This window comes from Trachinotus anak, unplaced genomic scaffold (genome assembly GCF_046630095.1).
Source record: "Trachinotus anak isolate AG129_WGS33_773 ecotype Australia unplaced genomic scaffold, CSIRO_AGI_Tana_v1 ptg000002l, whole genome shotgun sequence".
In the NCBI taxonomy this organism is placed as follows: domain Eukaryota; kingdom Metazoa; phylum Chordata; class Actinopteri; order Carangiformes; family Carangidae; genus Trachinotus; species Trachinotus anak.
This window is the reverse complement of record NW_027273853.1, coordinates 5,709,373-5,722,179: the sequence shown is the minus strand read 5'-3', so window position 1 is coordinate 5,722,179 and position 12,807 is coordinate 5,709,373. Positions and strand designations below refer to the sequence as shown.

Genomic DNA, 12,807 nt, shown 5'->3' with positions numbered 1-12,807 from the left:
ACAGTATGTACACATCTATTGTTTCTTCTGGTGATGGACAGGGATGTAACTCGTGAAAAATAATCTTTCAGTTTTTGTCAAGGTAAGCATTACTTGCAACCTTGTCTTCACACATCAACCTACCTTTACTTGCAAATTTAAAATGCAAAAGGAGTTTGTGAATGAGCCTCTCACCTGGATGTTGTCTGTTAGTTTTGCCATGTGCTTGATGATGTCACTGTGCTTCTCCGGTTGCATCTGCAGCAACTTCTTTATAACAACCACGGACTCGGCTACAACCAACTCTGCATAACAGGACAAATTCATTGAAATTATTAATGAACATTGAATTGAACATTCAATAAGTATACCTTCATCTTCTACTTATTTACTGAGGAATTACTCTGAAACAGGTTCCTCATTTTCACTCTTTATTTATTAAAGTTTTTTTTAAAATTAATTATTGATTAATTTCATTAGTATGTGCCTTGGCGATTATTATCTTGTCTTCTCTTATTATTATTTGACTCCTATTTTTTCACGATGCGAAAAAAATGTATTTTGCAATTTTCAAATGCTGATGAATGAATAAGCTTGATTTAATTAAACTATTGACCCAATAGTGCTATCTGCATCTTTTTATTCCAATCGACAATAAAAGACTTACCATCTCTGTTGGACAGCAGCTGCACCAGGCCATTCAGACATGTGTCCCTCACCTCTCCAATGTTGGTAGCACAGCGGCCGATAGCTTGGATTGTAGCAGCCACAAAGTCTTTATCCATGCTTTTAATGTATGTCTACCAGAGAAAATATTCACTTAGTGCAATAATACATAAAGGAGGCCTACTTCTGGCAAATCCCTCCCTACTGAAGGACAGATCTGCTTAACCTTTTTTCTGATTGAAGATTTATTCAAGTTGTTTCACTGTACCTGAAACTCTCTGAGAATGGTGGAAATGTTCGTCTCATTAGCCAAATTGGTGAGAACCTCCAGCTGTAAGAGATAAGACAAAACATGTCTTTTTTGAATACAGCACAGTAAACCTTAATTAATTGGGAAACATAAAAACTGTATTTATTGTAATTACTCCACAGCCTTTTTTGATAGCGCTGTTTACTTACTAAGACTTGTGCCAAAGACTGGGCTTTCACTTTTAATTTTTTTACTTTTTCCACATTGATGTCTACATCCTTGAAACTGCCTCAGTCTGATTCATGGGGATTGATTTGGCATGCCCAGGTAACAATTTGTTTTGGGTGAGTAAGTTCAAATTCAATACTGTTGCATTCACAGTGACAGGAATAAATTACACCCACACAAAATTTGTCAATTTTGACAGTTTGATGTCCTCTGTCACTTTTTTCCAGTTATAATGTCCAGTTATTTCTCCACTTATTCTAAGAAAATGTATTTCAGTGTTAAGATAAGGATGGCAGCATAATTCAGACTGGAGGAACAACAGAGTGGGATATAACAGAAAAGAACCTTAAGGACTTTGATCTGGGTTGGGTCTGTGGAGCGGATGTAGAAACTCTTCAAGTACGGCTCAAACATCCCCTGTGAAAGAGAAAGAAAAAGCTCAGCTGCAGCTCCACCAGCATTTTATTTCAAGTTCTACACACACAGCAACACACAAAATACCACCCGGTGTAGCTCACCCTTCTCTTGATCGTCATTGTTGCCACGTTCTGAAGAACAACATACTGGACTTCACTGGAGGAAGATACAGAAGCAGGAGAGATTGATGGAGAGGAGGAGCAGAAAAAAAGAGGTATTCAATAAAATGTTAATTTGCCTTCCCTGTCCTTCCCTATGTACTTGGCCTGAAACACGCTGTGGTCATATTGGACGTTCACAGCTCTTCACAGCAGTGGTAATGTTTATTCTGAATATTCATAATTAGTACAAGATCATTTAAAAAAGTACAACCCCAACTACTGACCAGCTGGGGTGTGTGCATATGAATGATGGTACAAAAAAGTTGGCACCAAATTGTGAGATGTCCTGGCCACAACATTTAATTAGTGAGAAAACAGCAAAGCATTTACACACTATATTCTGACTTTTTTTTCTGGATTACATTTGCTGAAAAATAACTGTGAGCTATCTGAAAGTAACACGACGGGCCAGGGCTAGCTGGTTAGCATGCTAACTTCAGTAGAAGATGTGATAGAGACAAGAGTTAACACGGGCACCGCTTCCACCTCTGGAGACAGCTGCTGGTGAGCAAAGGAATGAAGCTTTATTCTGCACTCAAAACATTTCCTCTAGACTGGTAAGTAAATAGCTGTTAATGCTAGTGTTGGTTATGTAGCAATAGCAAAACTTACAAATAGCTACTTTAATGTAAGCCATCTAGTTTTATTTCTGAGTTGAAGATATAAGAAATTTCTCACCGCTATGATAACTTCCCTTTAAGAAAAGAATACCAAAGTGTCAGCAAAATAAAACATGCAGTGAAATAGCTTCAAGACCACTACTGCTAGCAGTCGCATCTAAATTAAATCCAGTATTAACACTACTACAATTGTTTCTGCTAATTAAAAGTCAGTTATACACTATTTATTTGTATTTGGTTTCACTTGTTAATAAACTGCACAAAGATATTAAATTTAAGTGATTTATCTGGTAAGACTACAAGGCTGGAGGTAACCACCATGGAGTAACACATACACTGAAATAATGTAAGGTTTTCCCATGTTCCCGTTTCCCCCCATTGTGTGGTCGCAGCATAAAGGGATAAAGAGTGTCCTGAGTCAAAAAAAAGGCAACTATTAATTTTCATGTGTATGAAAACTTTTAGTTTTAAATTGATGTGGCTTTACATCTGCATTTGGGTAACAAGACCAAAAAAAATGTTTTAAAAAAGTTGTTATTGCTAAATATCTTGGCATTATTATTCAAGGTAGTAAACCAATGTAGTGGTTATGAAAGTTGAAACACCACTGACTCTGTACAAATAATGAAGTCTAATGAAACATGTCGCACAGCACAATGGATTTCTGACAAATCCCCCAGAGGGAGATGCTGCTGTTTGGTGATTTCTGAATGATGATCCCATTGCAGCACACTCCGAGCCACAAGAGCACTTGTTCAATATGAAGCTGACAGTCTGCAGGACTTACAGCCAAGAGGCCACCTATGTGTCATCATCACTCCTCATGTTTTATGCCTTCATGTTTACCTCAGCCTCACTGAGCTCCCTGTTTAATTTCACCCTCTCCATCAGGGCTATAAAGATTTGTTTTACTCCCCTCACTTGTCACTTTCTTGTTGTCATACTGTTTTCCTCATCGCTGAGTTTCATGGTCATTATAACTTTCTCTTATCACATTCAGTTGTGTGTTTTTGTCAGTTTGAATAGTGTTTTGTTCCTTTTCAAGTGAGACTCAATGCAGCTCAAGCCTCAGCTCCATTCTCAGTGAAGTACAATAACATTGTGAGATGGCTCATTACTAGTGGCTCAACTACTTTTTTGCATTGCAGCTAAAATCTAAAAAAGACAAGTTTATAAAGTGCTTTAGAGACATTAAAAAACAAAGTGGTGCACTCATGAAATAAAGAATAGCTATAAAAGACGATATACAAATAAAATTGATTAAGAAAATAAAAGCATACTACAAGTGGAAACTCAATTAAAAGCCTTTTTATAAAAATGAGCTTTTAAAACGAGGCTTAAAAGAAGTCTCTGAGGCAGTTTGTCTAATTCTCACTGGAAGGTTGTTTCATAGTTGAGGAGCCCTAACAGCAAATGTCCTTCACCCCCTGTCTCAAGCTGATTCGCAGATCTAAGCAGGGGTTTAGGGGTTGAGAAGGTCAATAATATTAGATGGGAACAGGCTGCTCAGTGATTTAAAAACAAGCTATGGCATATCAATTTGAGTAGACAATTTATTTCAAATGATAGCCAGTAAAGTTCACCTGTGGCTCCTCAGGAGACGGACCAGGGCCTTGGCAATCACCCCAACCTCCGCTTTGGGGGCAAGATGGAAATACAGCTGAGCCACAGCCATCACCACCTGGAGTGTGCAGGGAATGAGAAAAGAGAAGCAGGCCTAAATCTTACGCAGTGATACAAACTCACTATATAAAATCCAGCAAAAGGCCACTGGGTAATGTGTCTCAAGCTTTGTTCTCCATTGAAAACCCATTAATTACAACAGTCTTCCACCACTGCATACATTTCCTTACATTGCCTCATGCTGCGATGCAGATGTGTTGAATTTATTCTGCCAGTGTGCTGAATATGTTTTGCATTCTTTTTACAGCTCCAAGCTAAAAGTTAGAAGATTAAAAGCTTTTTAAAGTTCAAGAAATGATCTGGCAATAAATCATTCAGGTTTGTGTTGTTTAGGTCCTTTAAGGTCTCAGTCAGCATCTTGCACATAATTTATACCAGCAGTAACTGATTTTTTTGCCACTTGGCAGCAGCACAGCGAGCTATGAACATGACATTGACACATTACTTTATACAAATGTTGTGGTGAACTTGTTAGCAAATGGAGGAACAATAGCATTCATTTGGAGCCATCTGGTAAATATAGCTCTGTTTTGTTGTCCACCACCTCCTAAGGGAACATCTGGCTCTTTAGCTGCTAAATGCTCGACTATGTTCACCAGCTTGTTGCTAACTTCATCTGTCTGCTGTTTGGTGCAGAGCAGGTAATTTAGCAGATAATTCTCTGTAGGTTCATCAGTGTCAGCAAACCCCTTCACATGGCCACATAGTTAATATAAAGATATCAGTCATTTTTATTTCCAATGCCCCTTGGGGAAGTAACAAGCTGCAACATCTCGGGCTGAAAAATGCAGCAAACACGAAAGTGCAAAAAACCTGCAGTTCCTCTAATGACCAGTAGAGTCTGGCTCCAAAAGTGAGTCAGCCCCCACAGACTCGCATGTTCAATTCACTGCAATTCAATTAAGTTTTATTTGTATAGCGCCAAATCATAATATACATTATCTCAAGGCACTTTACAGGGCAAGGTCAAGACCTTACTTTGTTACAGAGAAAAACCCAACAGTTCCCACAAAGAGCAAGCGCTTGGCGACAGGGGGGAGGAAAAACTCCCTTTTAACAGGAAGAAACCTCCAACAGAACCGGGCTCAGGGTGAGCGGCCGTCTGCCTCGACCGGTTGGGTTTAGGAGGAGATGAATAAAATGTTAAAATGTTCAACTTTACAACAGAAATAAGCATGTTTACAGCCTGCTAGTTTTGGTCTTTATGGCTAATTTCCAACTTTTTGACAACATTGTGGGGGCAAATTTTTATATAACTCACCCATTTAAATTTCATTAAGGCTTAAAGTTATGCATAATTGAGGGTGAGCTGCTTTGAGTGACAGGTGGGTGAGCGTATCCTTGCCACAAACGAGCATGCACCACACACAGCTCCACACACGCCCCACCTCTTTGCCCATTTTTGGTTTAGCCAGCAATAGAGGAGCAGCCTACTCTGCGCTTCAAAACAGCTCTTCAGAAACCTATGGGTGACGTCACGGAGGCCTCGTCCATCTTTAGTTACAGTCTACGGGAAGCACTTGTATGTGGCATTTTACCACAGAAATTCACTCAAGAACAAAATATGAGCTTCTCACAGGCCCAAAACTAATTCAACGATTTGAAGTGACGTAAAGGTAAAGAGAACCCATTTATAAATCCCTTAATAGGCACAAGACAATAAGCTGCATTAAAGCAATTACAGAGCACAATGATATACTTAAGCAACACATGCTTACTTTTTTACGTAGCCTAGAATCTTGACAGCAGCAGTAAGACGGCCGAACAATGTGTGTTTTATAACATCTAACATGGAACAAAACAGGGCACCCATGTTTTATAAATTTCCTTCAGGAAATTGTCACTTGTCCCCCTTTCAGAGTGCGAGGTCAGCTCTGATTAAGGACACTTCAGATGGACGAACGCCTGCTAATATAAACCAAGGCCGTGATTATGAAAACCTCAATTAATTACAACACCAACCTGCTGCTCAAAGAATAATAAGTTGGGAGAGGAAACAATTATGTTCTCTACTATGGTAACTGGCTGAAAAGGAGAGTTAATGGACTCTACTGTGTTATAACGATGTAAGGTGTGTGTATATAAGTGCAGTGGTCTCACGGCTGCGTTGCGGCTCTGCAGCAGCGGCTTTGTGTTCCTCAGCAGCAGCCGGTGATCTGGATCCATCACATACGGTTTCCTCTTGGCTATGGCAGCAGCCTCGGCTTTCTTCTCTTTCTCCTCCTCGTCTTCATCCTCATCTTCATCTGAGCCGTAGAAGGTCTTCTCCCCGCTGCCCCCCTCCTCCAGCAGAGACTCCTGCAGAGACAATGGCGATCAGACAGTGTCCTCAGGGACAAACCGAGACAGAAACCTCTCTTGCATGGAAAATAGTTACTGGCAGCCTAAAAGGTCACCAGAAGTCACCAGATGGTAATTTGCTCTTGAATATATTTGTTAAAAAAAAACAAAACAGCACCACTATGTACAAGAAGCATTATCATTAGACCTCCTGATGTTTGTTATACAAAATATGTCACTGCATTCATTGAGAATTACCACAATAACAATGTTCAACACAGTATGAAAAATGGCTCAATTTGCTGCCGGTTGCTCATGAGAAAACAAGTTGACAGGTGGGTCTGAAAAACTGATAAATACAGAGAAAAGAATCACCAAGTTGGCATCGGAGAAAGAGGAAAATAATGAGAGGATGATTTCAATTTGTACCTCTGCACAGTCACATTGGCAGAACTGGGAGATATAATTAATCCAACAAAATAACAGCTGTATTGATACAAAAAAAATGCACCTACACACTTTTGTTGAACAGTAATCTCCTAAAATCCCATTCCTATGCAAATTAGTTGTTGGTGACAGCACACAATGGGTATACTTATGAAACAATGAATCAGTGTATAGACTTTTATGTAATCAGTTTCATTGATACACTGTGCTACACTGTAAGCAGTGTCTGTGTATAGAACTACTTTAGATTTAGAGTCAGAAAAAATTTGCCTTTAATGTGACTCATAAATTGATAAAAAACCACAAAGTACAACATGGAGTAAAACCTTCTAGAAAAGTATAGTAAATATTACTGTCCAAAAAAAGTGCAAAATTTTTTAATTAATTAAAGTCATTTGTTAGACAAAATACCGTTTGTTGTTACAGTTTCACAAATGTGAATATTTGTTGCTTCTCTGTGTTTTATTTCACTGTACATTACATATGTTTGATTGTTGGACGGTTGGTCGGACAAAACAGGCAGTCTGGAGGCATCATATGGGCTTGTAAATAGTGATGGGATGTTCTCATTATTTTTAAATTATCATTTCATAGACTCAGTGATTCATTAATTGATTTAAAATAACATCAGATTAATCAATAAAGAAAATGAATGCTAATTGTTGCACTAGTTGTTCATTAAGTTATTAAACTGCCAGGCTAATAAGGTTGACATTAGTCTCATCACCACAGAAGAAATACAAACAGCTGATCAACTACAGAGCCAGAGAACAGAGGTTACACTTTTGTACACTGATTATTTATGGGACACTAAACAGTCTGGATGTGCTGTGCTTGTTACTCACATTGATGTTTGGGTTGAGGAACTGGGTCCTGGCGTAGCGGGTCAGCATGTTGATGATGACGACCTGCCCCCACTCCTCAACGTCGATCAAAAGGTTACACAGCTTCCTGTAGTTCTTGTGGATCAGGTCGATGCGCTCCGGGCACACCTCCTCAAAAGCCATGACAACGCTTCCCGCCACCAACTGCAGCACATGGTCAACCACACGATGATAAGGGTGATGCGTGTGAATACCTCATGTCAGGATGGTTCATGTTATCTATGTGGATTACTGATGCACAAAATACTATCGACATACAGTCACATCTTCATATGAACTACAATTAGCACCTTGCAGACCTGCCAAGCTGCAGGAAATATTAGCACTTCTGGGGTTGAATAAACACCAGAAGTGCTAATATGAGTGTTTATGAAGTTGACCTTTGACCGTTTGGATATAAAATGTCATCATTTAATTTTATCCTATTACACATTTGTGGTAAATATGTCATAATAAGAGTATAAATTCCTGGGTAATGGACAAAAATGTGTTTTGTGAGGTCACAATGACCTTGACCTTTGACCTTTGACCATCAAAATCTAATCTGTTCATCCTTGAGCCCAAGTGAACATTTGTGCCAAATCTGAAGAAATTCCCTCAAAGTGTTCCTGAGATATTTCCTCCGGCCACACTGACTGGCACAAAGACATAACAAGAAGCCTGTGGCTGTTGACGGAACTGTACAGCCTGTTTCTGTTTCTGATGTATTTCAGTTAGAAATTACATGCTTGTGCAAAAACTGAAAACTGCAAAAAAAACTGTAATCTGGTGCGGTGCTCAGAAGCTGGTTCAAATGTTTTGTGCACTCTGTGTCTTTTTATCTGCATTTGTTGAGTAAAATTTGGTGGGAAAAAAAACACTGAATCAGCAAAGCTCTATAAACCCACCGTGGTTTTGTCAGCGAGGAGTTTCTCTATGACTTCAATCAGCTGGTCCTTCTGCTCTGGATCCAAACTGAGAGTAGAGAAAGATCAGTCACAGAAGAAATGTTGCAAACAGTTGTGCTTTAAAACAGATGGATTTTACTGCTAGAGCAGGAATGGATTTCTGAAGGACGTACTTTTTTACTGCCATTAAGGGCTTTAATTTCACAATGGCAATAAGTCACAACAACATTTGATCTTAGCCTTGTGCTTCTCAGACCAGGGATCAGGACTAGAAAGCAAAAGTGAATTATGAATTATCAAAAAAAGATTTCTGAAGCACAAATTCCTTATTTTGATTCTTCTAATTATTATCATAATCACTAATAGGCATCTCCAATAAGTGCTGAAGTAAAATAATCTGAAAAAGGAAAATAAACATCAGCATTTGAGTTCACCATGGTGACTAAAATCCCAACACTGAGTCAGAACTGATTAGTTTTTGTTTTTGGGGCCGGTGTGTGGGTCACCTGTAGAGTTTAGGAATTGCATGTGCAGCTGTCTTTCTGACGTATGGAGACATATCAGAAGCAGCTTCTTTGATGGCCAGCATCATTATGGGGACGATGATCGTGACTCGGATGCTGGAGAGGACTCGCAGGGCGCTGGCTCTGATCAGCTGGTTTGGATCCTGCGAAGGCACAAAGCAAAGATTTAACCAGCAATGTTATGGATGTTGGGCTACAAGGTTGTGGCTTGGCTTCATGTAGTTTCATTTGCGAAGACCATAGTGCACAGTGCTAATAAAAAGAGTTCGAGTAAATTTTTGTTCTTAAAGTACATCCACAGTTCGACAAATGTGTCTCTCTCCACAGTCGAAAAAAGTGAAAACGTGAGCTGTCACAGCTGAAAACTGCTGCACCTTCAGGCCGCGCTGAAACGTGGAGATGGAGAGCAGAGCGAGATCCTGCTGCTCCTCAGCATAACGCACCAAATAGACATAGACCAGCTTCTTCACCTGTGGTAAGGAGGAGAAAAAAAGATTTAATACAAATTATGTAGATCAGTTCAATTATATTCACTGAGATAAATCTGAGATAAAGCCAAGTGATTAAAACCTGAAATAGAAGAGAGGAAAACTGCAATTTTGTTCATGTGAGATAAAGCCAAACCCCACTGGGCTTTTAAAAAATGTGATAAGATGATGCATAAATTATAAGCAAAGAAAATGTAAAAAAAATAATAGAAAAAGCCTTTTTTTAAGAACATAACACTACACAAACATAAGAAAAATCGCATTGCAAATAATACATGAAGCTACATGAAACTGGGCTCATTACAAACCTCTATGTTTTTACAGGCCACATTTTTCACCACAGCAGGGAAGAGATCCGATGCGTTTTTACCTCGGGCGATCATCTGCAGAGATAACACACACCAGAAAACACAATGAGGATTTTACAAGGTGATAGTTTCCAAGAGTAACAAGCATTTGTAAAAGAAGGTGCAACTTTTTTTAATATATATATATTCTATTTCAGCCCCTTCAGATGCTTTTCCTCCTCTTTCGTCTTCTCTGTCCTGCAGGGATAATGAACCGAGAGATGGGTGTGGAGCCTCAGAAGCAGGAGTCTGTCACAGATGATGAATATTTAACAGCTGACTGTGCAGCTTGCATCTCTAGCCACTGTAGTTCTGTCATTGGAAAATGCCTCTGTTTTATAGCTGAGGGATGTTAAGTCTCTTAAAGCTTCAGGATCTTAACTACAGTACCGTTTTAATCGGATTACAATCTCTCGTAACAGCATCATTACACAGAGATCTTTACCATCAAAATTATGAATCAATTTTGGTACCGAGAACAAGCTTCAGGTCTTTCCAGTTAGCGTAAATTAATAATGAAGAATGCTGTGTTTTGCTGAAAACTTTCCTTGCCTTTGTCCTTCATTCGGCACGCAGCCAAATCTGCTGATCGGTGACATCCCAAAGTAAACATTATTTATACTCACAGCCACAATCCGCTTCATTGCCTCCAGCTTCAGGGAGTCTTTGTTGCTGTCCAGCATCTCCTTCAGGTCGTCATGTCTGAGGGGAGGAAACAGTGGAAATTTGCTCACAGCTCAGTCATTTTTAGTACAGACAACAGGGCCTCAGACAAGAAATGCAGACCTGTTTTACAATTTCCAAAATGTTGCAAACATTGCAAGTGTGGCCCAGAAATTATTCCCTTTGAAGTGGGAAATCCTACTTGCAAAATATGGAAAACTTTGAAACAGCAGCTCGTAAAAGCAGAGTAATTGGAAAGTGACATAATCCCTGAAACACGCCAGGGTCTCACTGACACATAATGTGTAGATATTTTAGCAGGGATAGGGCAAAGCAACATTCCATGATCAGAAATGTTTTGCTCAAGATGCGGCTCAGTACAAAACCAGGGGGGTCTGTTAGTATCATACAAGCTCAGGTCTTTAATGTTTTGTTAGTTGATTGACAGAAAATTAATCAGCAACTATTCTGATAATCAACTGTTACATATTTTTAATAAAAATCTTCTGCTTCTGATGTGATAGTAAAACTAAATATCTTTGGGTTTTCTGAAGACCTCAACTTGGTCTTTAGGGAACTTTGATGGACACTATATTCAGGCATTTTGAAAACCAAACCATTAATTGTTTAATAAGAGAAAAAAAGCAACCGAATAATCAATATTGGTAAATAACAGTTAGCTTGGGGCGGCCCGGTAGTTGAGTGGTTAGGGCGCGCACCATGTGTGAACGCAAGACGCTCTTAGCAGGCAGTCACCGCTTCGACTCCCGATCGGTCTGACTCTTTCCTGCATGTCATTCCCCTCTCTCTACCCCCTTTCCTGTCAGTCTCCACTGATCTATCATAAAGGCACAAAAAGCCCCCCCCCCCAAAAAAAAATTGTTAGCTGCAGCCCCAGTTCTAATATTTTCCAACATATTTATTACAACTACACTGTGATTATCATATATTATATTTATGGTTGAGATTTGGAGAAAAACTTGTTCAGAAATTCAAAGAAAATGGCAGTGGGCTTGATGTATAATACATAAAGTAAAATGAACTAATGTCTAAAACATTATAAAAAGCCTTTTCCTCTGTGCTCCAGCTCTCTGTAGGCTACCTCTATGTACCAGCTGAAATGTGTCTGAAGAACAGAGTATCAGCTTGCTATGTACCAACAGCTAGTGTTTTTGTTATTGAGAGTTTTTGTTGGCCCTTTTAATATAATTATTAGGACTGCACAATTAATCAAAAATGCATCAAAAATATTAGTGAAATAATAATATGGCCAAGTGCAAATATCCAAATCGCAGGAGCTGTAATTTCTTTTATAGTTAAAATGTGTTGCAACATACTATAAATAAGCATTATGGTGCTACAGAGGTACACCAGCCTGTAAATCATATTCTCCAGACTTAAAGGAACAAGCCCCAGAAAAAACCACATCATCATCATTTTTATGTTTTTTGAAAATGAAATGCAAAAATGACCATTCCAACTCAAATCATGACTCAAATCACAATCACAATATCAAAAATATATAAAATAATTGCAATATGATTTCTTTTTCATATCATTCAGCCCTAATAAGTATGCTTTCACATTTATCAAGGGAAATCAACAGACAGCACTCAAAACAACTACAACAGAGAACACATCAGGGTGGGGGGTGCAAGGATGACACCCACACCAACAGACGCAGTCAGTTACAGTTCACGTGATCGAACAAGGAACTTCCTTTCTTCTTTTAGTAGATGTTCTGAACTGTCAACATGCCATAGGACATACAGGACATTTAACAATAATAGCCATCACGGACACCAAAAGCTAGTACTGAATGTCTGGTCAGGTTTTTCATAATATGGTCAGTCACTTTACATTATTTTATTCAGGTACAGCTGCTTATATTTAGATTTAACATTTGAGATGTTTCGCTTCTTTGGTTGAGAACTCTATCAGAACCAAAACACTAGCCCTGAAGCTGCATCTCTACATAATCCAAAAACACACTATCTACAGTATAAAGTATATGCTTTAGTTGTTTTCCAATTTTATCAATGACAGCTGCCTCTCACATCTGCATACAGGCTTCTGCAAACCCAGTTAACGTAACTCTCGGGCCACGTTCATCTGTCACCCCTGTCACAGACGACGGGAACAGACCAGTCACAGTGGATGTAAGCTGACATCTCCACACTGACACAATACAAACACACATAAACAATACTGACAGATCCCACCAAACCTGCTGGGAGGAACCTGCAAACGGCAGAGGTGACAGATCCGTGCAGACAGGATCAC

The 12,807-nt window shown here is 39.1% G+C and overlaps 1 protein-coding gene across 7 annotated transcripts in view; it reads right to left on the bottom strand.

The window, feature by feature from the left end:
- LOC139629685 (AP-3 complex subunit beta-2) overlaps positions 1 to 12,807 on the bottom strand; it is a 44,872-nt gene that overhangs the window by 18,992 nt on the left and 13,073 nt on the right. For all 7 annotated transcript variants that reach the window (XM_071492461.1, XM_071492492.1, XM_071492469.1 and 4 more), the window contains exons 2-14: positions 10,488 to 10,563; positions 9,823 to 9,897; positions 9,401 to 9,496; positions 9,009 to 9,169; positions 8,503 to 8,569; positions 7,577 to 7,759; positions 6,105 to 6,302; positions 3,905 to 4,002; positions 1,642 to 1,696; positions 1,469 to 1,540; positions 914 to 976; positions 647 to 779; positions 175 to 284 (exon numbers count right to left, since the gene is read on the bottom strand). In XM_071492461.1, coding sequence (XP_071348562.1) covers positions 175 to 284; positions 647 to 779; positions 914 to 976; positions 1,469 to 1,540; positions 1,642 to 1,696; positions 3,905 to 4,002; positions 6,105 to 6,302; positions 7,577 to 7,759; positions 8,503 to 8,569; positions 9,009 to 9,169; positions 9,401 to 9,496; positions 9,823 to 9,897; positions 10,488 to 10,563 — 1,387 coding nt within the window. The remainder of the gene's footprint in view (positions 1 to 174; positions 285 to 646; positions 780 to 913; positions 977 to 1,468; positions 1,541 to 1,641; positions 1,697 to 3,904; positions 4,003 to 6,104; positions 6,303 to 7,576; positions 7,760 to 8,502; positions 8,570 to 9,008; positions 9,170 to 9,400; positions 9,497 to 9,822; positions 9,898 to 10,487; positions 10,564 to 12,807) is intronic.